The sequence below is a fragment of the Pithys albifrons genome, chromosome 2 (assembly GCF_047495875.1).
Source record: "Pithys albifrons albifrons isolate INPA30051 chromosome 2, PitAlb_v1, whole genome shotgun sequence".
In the NCBI taxonomy this organism is placed as follows: Eukaryota; Metazoa; Chordata; class Aves; order Passeriformes; family Thamnophilidae; genus Pithys; species Pithys albifrons.
The window spans coordinates 72181169-72195886 of record NC_092459.1 but is presented as its reverse complement, the minus strand read 5'-3'; the positions used below and the strand labels follow the sequence as shown (position 1 = coordinate 72195886).

Sequence of the window (14718 nt, the reverse complement as noted above, 5' to 3'; positions counted from 1 at the left end):
TTCTGGAAAAAAAAATTAAACAAATGTTTAAACCCAGTCCTTCTATGTGGATCATCTACAAGATATTTGTAGAAAAAATTTTCATCAAAATTGATATTCCTGGTAGTCTCAAACCCTCCTGAAATTTAACACCTTAAATTGAATGCTACATATAAAGTGACAAGCAATGATTTAGAAATTAAAGTTACTAAGAATGATTTAACTAACCTTTAAGAACAAACAAGGTTGCCAAATAATACACGTTATTTATGCTTAAGACGCCACACACTTGTTTAGAAGAGTAACTCTGTTTCCCTGAATATCTACTGCTGAAATGTCACACTCAGTGTTTGAAATATTTCTATTAAAAAAGAAACACCTTATCATATCTCATCCTATTTTAGTAAGTGCTATGAAAATACTTATCTGACCACCTGTTAAAAAATCCCTGAAAATACACTTTGATTTAGTGCCAGTAGGGGCATATATTTTAAGATGCTTGTATGTATTTTTAACTTTTTCTGTTATACTACTAAAAAAATGACTGAGTAAGAAGTAGGAGTGTGTCATACTTTAAAGAACTAAATCATACTGTACTAATGAATACAACCAGCATGCAAAAATTAACCAACAAAACCTGCTCCATCATTCTTACAGAACATGAGAATCCTTTCTTTTGTGCTGTAGTAATCTAAACAGAATTTAAATGTCTCTCCTCTGTGAACGTGTCGAATAAGACGCACTAACTGCAACATATTTGATGTTCAGAAGGATCTAGAGTATTAAAAATGTTATACTGTTTGGGATGTCAATTTTAAATATTCTAGTAAGATTTTCTAAGGGGAAAACAGACTTTTAGAGGAACCTGAATTAAAGCCAACTAATATTACAAGTAAACAGATCACAGGTCATGCTACTCATGCTCTGGCACAGTAAAACAGTAGTTATCACACCTGAAACTTTAAATATTAATAGTCACTTCCACAAATTGAGAAGTGCATATGAAGAACAAGATAAAAAATTAGTTTTTTCTTTCTAGATTTTAGGAAGTTAGCTACTAACACATCTGACTATATTTAACTGCATGCTGTATTACATAGTTGCTACATGAACAAATAACTACTGGCAGGTTTAAACAAGCAAGAGAGAAGGAAAAAGTACAGGGATAGTAAAACTTCAGAGAAAAACAGTCCCAACAGAAACCTGAACAGACTTACCATGGATTCTGTTCTTCCAACAACAGAAAACCACATTTTGATCTCCGGGACTACAGATCCTTGAAAGAAAAAAAACAATTCTCCACTTCTCCTCCAGCCCTCAACAGCCACCACCGCTCTAGTCTGCTGGATTTTCCAAGATACCCATCAAGATAACTCGGAGCTGGATGCTATGACACAGTGTAGCGTTTATCAACACCAGCTACTATAACCAATACAATATTCAGACTCTTACGTAATCAGTTATGCTGTTCTGACTCTCATCTACTTTAGAGGCTTTATTAAACTCTGAAAACTGCTAGAAATAACAAAAGGGGAGCCCTTTTGTACTAAAGACAAAAACCCTCCAAATTAAACAGGAAGTAATGTATTGGCCCACAGATGGCTAAGAAGTCACATGTGAAAGTCCCAAAAAAAGTGATATATTTTTAAAGTAAACTGCATGCACACACTGCTTCCAAATCATCTGGATTTCATAAAACTTAACCACAATGTGGTTAGGAGTCTGGCAGCTTTTAACATCAAAACATCTTTCAGGGTTAGAGCAACCAAAGTCTGCACACAACCTCAAAAAAGTAATACTGTTCCCTGTTCCCGATGCCCGACCACTCCTACCAACTACATTTCCATATACCTATTACAAAAGCTATTGCTAATAAAGCTACAAGACTATTACTTTCAGAATATACCTACAAAAGGGTAGAACAAGAAGTTACCTTTTTGGATCACATATGAAGCTATACAGTTTGATTTTAATTAAATATTGGTTTAACGCATTCAGTTTAAGAAATGCTGTTAGGTGTTTCCCAATTTAGAAAATTCAAAACAAACCCCAAACAAATAGAACACTGCTTACACTGCTCTGGCAGCTAACAGTTGTTTCATAACTAAACTTGTTTTCTCTGCTATGTTTGCATATAGCATACACACTTACTACATGTTTGCTCACAGGGACTGCCCTGCCTCAGAAAACACAGCGCAGTGAGGTGAACTAAGTGATGTGCTGTATTTCTGCTCTCTCTGGCACTCCTGGCAGGCCTTTAAAACTTCTATTTAAGTAACATATGAATAGCTGTGCCACAGAAGTAATGCACTTCAACATTTTACTTATCACTACGTGGGAAAGGGATCCAAAACAGGGTTCCCCAGGGACCTAACACTTTCATGTACTCCTTGACTCACTTCTTTAGGTTCTGTTTTTACATTCATGCACACGGTTGCAATCATCTAGTATCCCAAGGTGATACTTCAATCATAAGAATAAGCAGGTGCACAGCATTTCAATGCAAGTTGCATCCCTTTTCTGCTTGTATAACCCTAGCTTCAACTTCAATCCTTTTTTTGATGGCAGCAGAGAAGGTGTGGCAATCACTTGATAATTAAGAACAACTGGTGTAAAGGCATATATAAGGTATTGTATGTCATTTCTCCATTAGAAACTCTCAATTAGCAAAGACTTTATTTACCTACAAAACCCTACAAACTAATAAAAACTCAAAGAATATTAGATGATACTTTTGTTAGGTATCTGTTTCCTCAGAGATGAGCACAGGTTACTGGAAAGTGCACATTTTTTGGGGGATGGGTAGAAGGAGAAAAGCAGTCAATTGGAATTAATTTTCTTTATCATCTCTTCAGAATCTCCCCATTTCCTCCATCTCTAGAATATCACTAAACTATAAACTTCATCCAAAGCCAGTGAAAAGTATGAGGAGACCATAAGACATAAGAAAGGTAGGTCAGCACTGACATGCAAAGGCATTCTCACAGCATGTTACTGAAAGCAACTACTCTCTCACATCACAGGAAAAACAACTGTTTTCATAACAAAAGCTAAATATATTCAGGGTTGTCTTTCACTGGATGGAGCAGGGCCACCTGTTGACCAGCCACTGCATTTTCTATTTCTACAGCACTTTTGAAGCACTCTACAAACCAACAGTTCAATACACACAATTGGCTCAGCAGTCAAACTCGGTTCCTGTGTAGGGCAGGAGCAACTATGCATTTCTGAAACTAAGTATGAGCTTTCATTTCTTCAACTCTATGAGCATATGATAGCTAATCTTTTACTACTAAAAAAAAATCTAAATCTATTCTCACACTTGCCTCTCCCTCTCATTTCAGGTATTCTATTCAGTTGATGTTTAGAAAGTTTTGACCAATAGTCTACTGAACCTCTTCCTCCATTTTCCTAAACCAAAGTTAAAAATGAGAATTTTAATTTTTATGCTGGTAAAAGATACATGACTTGAGATATGTAGAAAAAATACCAGTAAAAGTCAACAAGACAGGAATAGAGGGAAAAAACACCCACTATTCCTGGTTTCTCAGTCACGCTCACTCAATTCTCTAAGTTGCTCTGCTCTGACCAAATTAAGAAAATTAATGCCTGTGTGTTCTTTCTTATTCTCTCTTTTGGTTTGCTTTATGAAGTCTACTACAGGATAAAAAAAATACTTACAATATGCAACTTTGAAAATAATCCTATTTAACTATGACAGCAACTTGTTGCAGCACGACACATATGATCATTTCTATCCAATGAACATTCTGCTGACCTCAAATTAAGCAGAAGTTGCTATTCTACATACACAGAAACTCAACCAACCCGATTCTTGCTTATTTCACATCAAGATTTAAAATATAACTGTTTTTAAATCATAATTCCAATACTATGACAGGCACACAGCTGTAAAATGAAATACAATTACTGCCTGAACCAGTCTTGCTGCAACTGTGCAGAGATGAAAACTATTGCTTTCATGACTGATTATGATAAAGAAATCATTAAGTTTGTTAAATAACTTGTAAAAAACTTTCAAATCAAGCTTGCATACTGACTTAGTAGCACTGTTACATACTGCTGCTAATGGAAGTTAAATATCAGTGGCTAAAATGACATCTAGAAGTCAGCCAGCTCCTATGAAAATGAAAACCTTTTCCCCCTGCAATGTCCCACTTGACTCTAGAGGTGAAATCAGATTTCAAGTTTAAAGCGAAAAAAGTAGTTTCCACTGCATATTTTGGAACATTCAACAGAAATTCTGATGGCAGTCAGAAGTCTGACACATATTTAATCTGGTGTTAAGATCTGGTATTTGCATCTCAAATTATTGACCCACTGCACCAAAATAAGAGCAGAATATTGAGCTAATTTTTTCAGATGCTGAATTGTTTCCTCAATAACTGCTGATTGTCAGCACCATACACTTGACACTAGGTATTCCTTTGCAAATATCATAACTAACTCTTTAAAGCTGACACCATGCAAGATTACCATTTCGAGAACAGACTATGGAACGAGTGGAAGTTGTAGAAAAAAAAATAGTGCTGTTTAGAAGCAATTAACTACATGATATAACTTAAAAGCAGTAAAACAATTGTGTTTTCAGCTCATGCACTAAGTGCCAAAGGAGGACCATAGAATTTTGAAGTTTCATGTACTAGACAGTGAAGAGACATTAGGAAAGATTTGTTCTATCTGTTGTACACCTTATAAATACAACACAGACTTTTGGGTATCACCATTGAGTAATTTATAATAAGTTTTAAGCTCAAAAGATTGTCTCTGCTATTTGATCCAGTTAGTAATGCAAACCCAACCAACTAGTGGAGTCTTCCATCTGGTGGCTGGAGCTGTGCGTGCATTCTATACATTACTATCTAGTGCTACTAAGAACAGCACACACACACAATTTTGGCAAGTCAGTGCAAGAGGTACACCCTCCTCTACCCTGCTATTAGGCTGTAACTTTCTACTACAAAGAAGCAAAATCGAAGCCATACTTGCACCTGTACACTGTGCAAAAGATAAGGTGTCTCCATAGGAGGAAGTATACAAACAATGTATACAACTGAATTATTTATTCATCAATTAAAAACCCCATACACATTCTATTCATTTACTGCTTTTCTTTCACCAGTTCTAAATAAGCCTGTTTAGTAATTCCATTTTATAGCACTACCAATTTTTGCCTCTGAAAAAATGAATAAACCCATAGTAGAGGTTTGAAATTCAATGTCATAATAACTATTTCCATATTATACTTCCATTTGTATTGTCCCCATTTGTGTATTTTACAGAAACATTCCCCGGTCTTAATACAAGTATGATCAACACCATGTGCAAAACAAATCAAAGGGAAATAGATTTTATCATCAACATTATCCACAGTAGGCTGATAAAGACAGAAGTTTTTTTCAATAACACTTAAACAAACTGACTTCCATACCTTGGCAGCAACAATGCTCAGTCCCATTCCATTTTGTTTTTTTAGTGTTACAGTGATAATTTCAGGTTCTTTCCTCAAAGGCTGAGCCTATCAAACAGGAAAGGGAAAAGAAGAAAAAATTCAGAAGTTCATATTCACTGCCAGGACAGGAAAGTTACTGAGCAAAATATTTCATTACAAAAACCCCTAAATTGTTAGAGCAGCAGATCTTGCATCCTAATATGTCTGGTACTCCATTTTAAAGGCAGAATATCTAACATTGAATTAATGTGGATTCATACTTTTAAGTACTACACGTGTGTTAAAATCACTGCTGAAACTATAACCATTGTCTCTTGTTCTCTAATTCAGTAAAGAGATTATTAAGAAATCACAGTTTGAAATGTTACAAATCTATAAAATTGTGGTAACTTTTAATGAAAACTGAAGTTTAGACTGTGAAGGCTCCCATTACAAAGGTGAGGGTGATCTACAGTCAGCTTAATTTTTAGTGCTGCACCTAGAAGATACCAATCCTGCAAAGATATCAAAAGACCCATTAATTTCAAAGGCAGAGTTAAAGCCTTGAAAGAAAGTTCCAAAACATTTCACTTCTGAAAACTCTCGAACACAGCCTAAGCCCCTTTAGTTTTAATAACTTTCAACACTGTCAGTTCCTCAAATCAAAGCTGTCATCACAGTCTTCTTTAGCTGAACCATAAATTAGAGCACCTTAGGTTTTAATAGGAATACAAGCTAACTCAAGTTCCACAAGACTCAATTAATTAAAAAAAATTAACATTTTTGATTAAGTTCAAGTACCAGAAAAGTAAGCAGTTTTAAAGCTGGAAATACTAATTATAACTATGAAGCTTTTTCTGTTTAGTTGTTCTAAAAATTATTTCACACAAAGCCACAATCTTTCAAAAACTAAGGTGTTCTGTAACTTTAATAGTCAAACAAACAAAAAATCCCCTTCACATAACAAACAAACCAACCAACCAACCAAACTACAGCAGAAACCTACCACCTTATGCTGAAGTGAGATCCTTTTTTAATAAGTATAATGAAAAGGAAAACTAAGGAATTTTTTTCTGCTAGGTTTTCAGCAAAAAGTATCAGATTAGAACTTAAATATTTGGTTGGAACTGACAGTTTATAAGTAAAAGCAGCCTACAGCTCCATTCACAACTTACTTAGGGATGCACGTTCATATATATTTTTGCCTATTTTTAAAAGAAATGTCTTCATTGTTTACTCTCAGAGCAGGGGAACACGGGAGACAAAGTTTGTTTATATGAAAATTATATCATGTTACAGTTTAGAAAAACATCGACAAAAAAAAAATCTGCAAATAGTTCCTTAAATTCACGAAAACCATTGATCAACTATGTGTTTAATATCAAAGTCTGTTCTTCCTACTAAGGACTAAAACTGATCACGTAAAACTCAATGACTTGTCAAGATAGCAGCTTTGACAATTATTCACCAAATCAATACTTACCAGCTCAGCATTCTCATGTGACAGGTGACTTTCATAGTCTGCACCTTCAAAGTATATTGTCCATGTGCCTGGTGACCGTGGATGAGGTGTTAGTCTACAAAAACCTGGAGGAAAAATTAACATCAATATAGTAATGATATTTCCTCAACAGATTAATCAGATATCTTTTTATATTTATTAGTGTGTCAAATCTTACATCTCAGGTGCCATTATGGGCTTCACTGCAGTTTTATGCTATCTACAAAATCCTGTAGTTCTTTAAGTGCTGTTTCTGAGGAACGTAATGTGTTTAAAACACTACAAGCTCACAGAAAACTCTGGGACTACAAAATACTGCTTTTACCAACCAGACTCAAAAAAGACATGAAACACCAATTCATCTTTCAGAATACAGACCACCAGAACTCTGATTAAGACAGTGCCACAGAAATCTGCTTTTCAGGAGGCCTATCTAACCTACCTCAACACAGATTTGGCAAAGGTGAAGCTTTGCCTGGACTTGGTATGTTTTTAAATGTAACTCTGCAATTAGAAGAGGAATTTAATTTGATTTACTTCTTGTTATTTAAGCAATTCCTAGAATTTTGAAAAAGAAGCTCAGAGGTACCCAGCATTGCCTCCTAGATCAGGGACAGCAAGAACTCCCATCACAGGCAAATAATGAATCATTTCAACCAATTCTCCTCCTCACAAAGACCATTTTTCAGCAATTCAGTTTACACTGATTTACTGCAAAAAGCCCTTCAGTATAATTTAAGGGATACCCAAAGATTCTGAATGTATGCATTAAAAAGGCCTTACTTACAATACATATACAGCCATTCGTATGGCAACTGAATGATAGTTACTAATTAAAAAATTTATTCTACTAGTCTCCTGTACAAGACTACATCCTCTAACTCACTGTACTTTCAAAACAGTCAGTTTCCTACCTTTTTAAATGCAAGAATATAACTTTTCTCTAAATTAAGTTGGAACCAACAACTGCAAAACTTCACTGTAGGATAGAGCAAGTCTGTTGAGAGTCTCCTTTGCTACAGCCTCTTATTCACCATGACATTTCTGTACAAATTTTTTTAAAAACTGCTTTTAAGTAGAAAATTATTAAGAAGTTCTGATTATAATAGAAGAAGAAATTCTAATCCAATTGAGTAGCACCAGAGAAAGATTATAACTTGTTCATTTACTGTAAATGCTCTGACAGAACCCCTGCTTTACTTTCCCAAGTTCGGGTCACTTTGAAAATGACTGAAAGAGATAGGGAGAAAGGGCAAGGATTAAAAAACCTTAATAGTTTCAATGCGTTGCAAAGGTAAACACTTGAAGAATACAGTATAAAAAGACTAAAAGACTTATAAGAAGAAGTGGTTTACATTTAACTAAAATATATTTTGCATTCTGTGCTCACTACACCGAAAAAGGTAATTGTAAAACAACAGAAGAACTAACCTCTTTGACAGAGTGGATCTAAAAATTCTTGTAAACCACTCGGAACATTTCTGACAACGTCACAAGAATAGCCATCTTCTGGTAAGAGAAAAGGGAGCTGTAAGTCAGGATCCTCTTCCAGCTGGACTTCTCGGCCATCGCTGCGAGCAAGTTCATCAGCAGTATTTTCTGCAACAGTTACTACATTCTCTATCAATTCCTGGATGGAAGAAGGCAGGAAGACATTGTTACTACAAAGGACTAACTTAATTAAGGAAAAAACCCTAAAATTAAGACAATGCTAACACCGCAAGAACTTGGAAAATAAATTATCAGATATAAAACTTCTGTGACTCCACCATGTAGTCAGTACATGGCATTGCTTTATTTTATGAAAATACATAGATAACTGTGTTAGCAAATGTAACAGAAGCTCTTAGTTTTCCTTCACTACTTTCAAAACTTGTGGTGCATGTTTTTAATTTAATAATGATAATAACAGCAATAATAAAAATACAATCAACAACTATGGAATTCTACCTATGTGTAAATAGAAAATCTATGCTATGTTCTTCAACAGAACTTTCTGATTTGGTAGCCAATATATAAAAATATCTGCAAGGCCTGTCCCTGTCACACTCACCCCCTTTAGAACAGCTGGATTAATAAACAAACATATCCAAAGTTAATAAAAATGGATTTATAGACAATGCATTCAGCTGTCTGCCTTTTTTTTTATTTTTGAAATCAATTCTGCCAGGAACGCATTCTCTTTTGACTTTTGCCATAGATACAACAGTCAGTTATCTTAAATATCAAGATAAAAAACAGTTCCAAAATCAACATTATACACGTATCTACATGTAAGTTCCTGGTAACAATCTGTCCAAAGGACAATCAGTCCAGTGCTTGTACAAAGGGATTCAAGAATCACGGATTTTTACATCCTCCATGTGAAACAGCTTAGTGTTCCCAATGCTTTTCTTTGATTTCTACCAATTACCAACCTTTGTTCCTCCTGGTTACACACAAGCAGCTTTTGGGGGTGTGTTGTTCTCCCTTCTACTGCCTTTCTGGATGTCAGCCACTAATGGCATAAGGTACAGTGGCACTTCTCTGGGTATGTGCAACATGGAGCAGTACTTTACTTTCCAACTCAGTGCAAGAGATATCTTTGTTAATACCCTACTCGAGGCAGTGAATTACACACACCAAAGATAAAACAGCTATTTACAGGCACGACTATTTTTCTCAGGTATGTTAAAACTGCACAGTGGGTGATAGAACAGACTTACTGTTGGGATGAGTGGTTCATCTGGAGCACAGTGATAATTCTGCAACAAAGCTTGTAGCTGCAGAGAATTTAGCTTAAAGCAAGTACTGTTAATATTTGGAACATCTGCATGGGAGTATTTGTCCATGGTAAGCAATGTGGTTGCCTGGAGGGGGAAAAAAAAGTCATGGATGAAAAATTCAAAGCATAATGAAACCTTAAGCCTTGTTTCTGAGTGTTCTTTAGAAAAGAGAGAGGAAAAGACAAAACAAGAAATCAGATTTGTAGCAGAACAATGTCAGTATCCCCAAAACAACCACTAAATATATCTCCTGCATCTATAAGATGAATTAATAGCATAGAAAACATAGCATAGATGAGGCATATCAATATTCCAGCTCTTCTTGTCTCTGCTCAGCATAGTCATAGCACAGTCTTATAAACAGAAATTGAGCAACATGCTCACTAATAATTAATTTCACTTGTAACTTAAATATTAATGATGTTGAAAACATATTTTGTGTCTTTTCATGCTACCTCAGTGTTCCAGGATTGATTCACACAAACTACACTTGGCCACGTGCTATTCACCAGGAACACAGAATATGCAAATATTGTCCTCGAATATATAAGTATGTGAGAAGTGTTAATCACAAATACACAAACTCACCTGTACTATTCTGCTCAGGTGACAATCAGCAGCCAATTCTAAACCTTGCTTTTCTGCCCAGGCTTCAATGTGGCCCAACTGCTGGCGAACAATAGCTCCCCAGTAATGTGAACATAACCCTGAATCTGGGGCTGTAACTAATCTGTTAAAAAGCCACATGTTGATAAAATGAAACAGCTGGGAGAAGAGCTGTATAGTCAGAGCAGCATTCACTCTACATCGTCGCAACAAGGACATAGCTCCAGTCAATGTATGCAGCACATCATCTACAGAGATAAAAAGTAAATCATGTTCATACTGCAGTGAATACCTGGTGTAGGCAATAAAAATATAATACAGAGACATTTAAGTCAGGCTGGTGAATGCTAGCTGGAACCTACATGTATTTAAGTTACACAGACTTTCAGAAATAAATTTACTGCTCCATGGTTTTCAAGATGGAGCAACACTAAATTGATAGCTGGAATGTGTTTTTTAACTCCTGACATGAAAATAAATTCTTGGGAGAAAATATTTAGCATGCAAATACATAACTGGTTACACCTGACAAATAACATCCTCACTTCAGTAAACTGATTTTTCTATCATGTTTATAGGAAGTTAAAAACTTCATATTCTATTGTTTCAAATGCATATTGCAATTATTCCACAGCTTTTTTAAGTATCAAACTGTACTCAAAAATTTCAGCAGAAGCTATTTGCATTGTATGATGCACTTAAAAGACAGCAGAATGCACCTTGTTTATACATTAGATTTTTTAAAAACATTGCTCCAATTTCCTTTTGCCAGTTACTTCACTGCAATATTACCTAATAAGCAATAGACACTTGCTGTTAGCATCACCAAGAGCAAACATCCTTATATGCTTCCTGGTGGAATATATTTATGCATTTATCTCCAAGTCTTCTTTTAAGGCAATACTTTTAATCCGAAGTAAACCATCAAATTAATTTTTTTTAGAATTGAAACACAGGACTGTGCCTGAAAAAAGTATCTGTAGGTTTTAAGACAGAAAACTGTCACACAGCTCAAAATAACTGAAATAATAATAGCATCTACCTTTATTCCAGCATCAGTTTGCTACTTTTTCAGGGTTTGTGCACCTGAAAGTACTCTCCCTTTACAGTGCAGGGCACTAAAAATCTAACACTGCACCTTTATAGTCTTCCTTCAACGTTCAATGCAGGAAAAAAGCAAGCATAGAAAGCTTAATACCAAAGCACCAGGAAGCATCTATGAATTTTGCATAAACACTCTTCATATTTCAACAAAATGACTGAACTTAATGACACTGCAGATCATCTTTACTTCAATTATTGAGGCATTAGAAGTCTGAGCACAGTCACCAAGTCAGGATTACATACACAGAGGGATGGCACACATGACCAGGATGCTCTCCTGGACAGGAAGGTTCACTGCTGCAAAGCAAGTATCATGTCTCAAACATCATAGCAGGGAACCTTGGTAGGAATCTACAAGGTACATCAGCTTAACCTAAGTACCTCGGAGGTACTTGACCAGATCCTCCCATAACATCTCTACAGTGAAACTGCTGAGGTAAGGACTGGATAAGCTGATGGTAACACATGGAGAGAATTGTTTGGACTACTGGACCTGGTGGATTTGTGGATACAAAGTCCAGTTGGCAATCAGCTATTAATAGCTTCCCTCAAGGATTGAGGCTGAGATTGATACTGTTTAATGACTCTATTAATGACACAAGCAATAGGATGGAGTACATTCTCAGCAAATTCATACATGATGCCAAGAAGAGGGAAAATACTGATACAGAAGAGCCTCAGTTGGCTAGCAAATGGGATGATAGGGGCTTCACGAAGTCCAAATGCAACTACCAAGTTCTATATCTGGGAAGGAGTACGTCTGTGCAACAGCACAGGACAGGTGTCGCATGAATAGAAAGCAGCCCTGGCGATAATTACGTAGAGATCCCAGCAAACATCAAGTTGAATGTGATTAAACAGAGTGTCCTTGCTTGAAAGGCAGCCAGTTGCATACTAAGCTGTTAAGTTAGCAGCACTGCAGCTAGCAGAAGGAAGAGAGGGAAGAAACCCTTCCTACACATTCAACATTTGTGAGACTGTATCCAGTTTTAGACTCCCCAGCACAAGGAGGATACAGACTGAAAGGACCAAATTCAGCAGAGACACATCAGGATGACTGGAGGTCTGAAGAAAAGGACACAGAAGAGGGACAGACAACTGGATCTGATTCATCCTAGGGAATGAGAAGGCTAAAGGCACAGCTCAGTGCTGTCTTCCTCTACCTAATGGCAGGGTTCAGAGCAAGAGCCCTCTCAGAAGGTGCACTGTGATATCATAGAACAACAGACAAACCAACATGAGAATTGCAACACAGGAAATTCCAATTAGATACAGTAAACGTATTATCACCATGAGGGCAGTCAAACATTGGAACAGGTTACTCAGAGATCACGTGGATACCCATCCCGTAGTGGACATTTAAAACTCAGCCAGACAATACTCTCAACAACCTGATCCAGTTTCACCTGCCTTGAGTTAAACACTGGACTAAATGAAACCCAGAGGTTCCTCTCCAGACTAAATTATTGAATCATTTTTAAACCCAACACAGACCATCTGAATGTCTCTATTTGTCCTTTCTTATCATCCATACAAGACTGATCCAAATAATTCTCAGGGGTTAGGGCAACTCGTAAATGTCGTATTACTATTAATAAATAGAACTTTTCTTAACAATTAATTGTATAGTTTGGAAGACACAAGAAAAGATCAAGCAGTCTAACCTATTTTAGGCCTCTGAGGATTATTTTCCTCTGGATCATCAAGGAATGCTGGCATGTAGTTATTAAGCTCTGACTGCAGACAATGGACCAGGTACCTGGAAGGGAATGGAGGGGAAAAAAATTAAATTCTGTATATGTTCATTACAAATGGTTTTAAAGAAAAGAGATCTATTAAGTTGCAAGATACCTGAAATCGCAGTATTATGAATGTGATTGTAGGACACCAAATAATACTTTTTTAAAAGGTCAAAGAGACCGATTCTCCCATACTTTTCCTACTTTCCTAGAAATGCTGGAAAAAGAACTAAGTTGGCTGGGAACAGGCACAGACATTTACATGCAGTATCACTACCACACTTGTAAGCAAAGGTCGTTCCCTACACAAAAGAGATGCTGTCAGGTTCTGTAAGTTTGCAAAAACTATTTTTACATTATATATTTGTATTACACACGCTGCTCTTCAGAGAAACACAGCTCCTGTTACAGCTAAACCATAGTTAGGTCTTCCATCCTGTCACAGCATAAAAGAAGCACAGAATATAATATTTCATATTACAGAAAAATGGAAATACTGTACTTAAACCAGAAAACCTACAAGTGGGGGAAGTCTGGGTCCAAGTCACCCAAGATACACCGGAGCTTCCCTAAACATTAGCTTCCCATACATGAATTTGCTGAGAAATATTTGTTCAGTAGTGGCTCGGAGAAAAAAAATCTAAATATGAACAAAAATCTGTTTGATTAGTGCTGTGGTCAGTCAATGTTGTTATCTCTGTTTGAGGACCTTTTCCTCTGAGGGTTTCCCTTCCCTTTGGGTACTTAATTCAATTTTTCTTTTAATCAGTATTGTAACTGTCTGAGCTGACAACCATAGCTTAATTTTTACCCCAAGCCAAAACAAGTCCCTTCTGTTTTTAAGGAAAAAAACCTGTAAAAAAAACCCCACTGTGCAAATTGCTATTTATGAGAATTACAAAAGTAGATTATAATTAGAAGCTCTTAAAGAGCTCAAGATTAATTTCTTTAGAGACCATAAATATTTAAGCCTATGCACTTAGATATTAACAGCAAAAATAACCTTTCCTCACAATCTCACACTAAATTAAGAGAATGCAATCAACACAATCTAAATTTAAATAACATTTCCCTAAAATTTTCATTGGCAGCCTCAACTATCACAAGAACAGCTTACAGATTAAACTCCTTGCATAAATCAGTGATCCATATTCACAAAACAAGGTATCTGACTAAAAAAACTAAGTTTAGCCTTTCTTAGAAGTTCTCTCAGATATTTACTAATACACAAGAGACATTATTGCTGTATCTAAAATTTGGCAAAAATGGGAAGTTCTCCTAAAAACCACAGAAACACAGAACACAGTAAGTAAAATATTAAGTTTGAAAACCTTACTTGAATGCCATTTGAACCAAGTGTGCCAAAACATCTTGCGCATCCACAGTAATTCGGCTGAGATCTCTGTCTTGTTTTATGAAATTCAGTAATTCAGATGCATTTGCCATCCAAAAGGCAAGTGCCCCAGCAATATTCTTCTGTTTCTGCAAGTGGAAAGAAGCAAGCAATAATACAGGGAAATAGTTCTCTAATAAAGCACAGCCACTTAAAAAGGCTCCAAAAGATAGACCAGT

At 36.0% G+C, this 14718-nt stretch overlaps 1 protein-coding gene across 22 annotated transcripts in view; it reads right to left on the bottom strand.

Moving 5' to 3' along the window:
• The window catches only part of AFDN (afadin, adherens junction formation factor), a 121630-nt gene that overhangs the window by 36344 nt on the left and 70568 nt on the right, over positions 1-14718 (bottom strand). For all 22 annotated transcript variants that reach the window (XR_011697162.1, XM_071549443.1, XM_071549461.1 and 19 more), the window contains 7 exons: positions 14483-14628; positions 13072-13166; positions 10286-10551; positions 9638-9781; positions 8364-8562; positions 6915-7018; positions 5432-5518 (listed from right to left, as the gene is read on the bottom strand). Coding sequence is in view for 21 of the 22 variants with exons in the window: in XM_071549443.1 (XP_071405544.1) it covers positions 5432-5518; positions 6915-7018; positions 8364-8562; positions 9638-9781; positions 10286-10551; positions 13072-13166; positions 14483-14628 (1041 nt within the window). In the remaining variant the exon portion in view is untranslated. The remainder of the gene's footprint in view (positions 1-5431; positions 5519-6914; positions 7019-8363; positions 8563-9637; positions 9782-10285; positions 10552-13071; positions 13167-14482; positions 14629-14718) is intronic.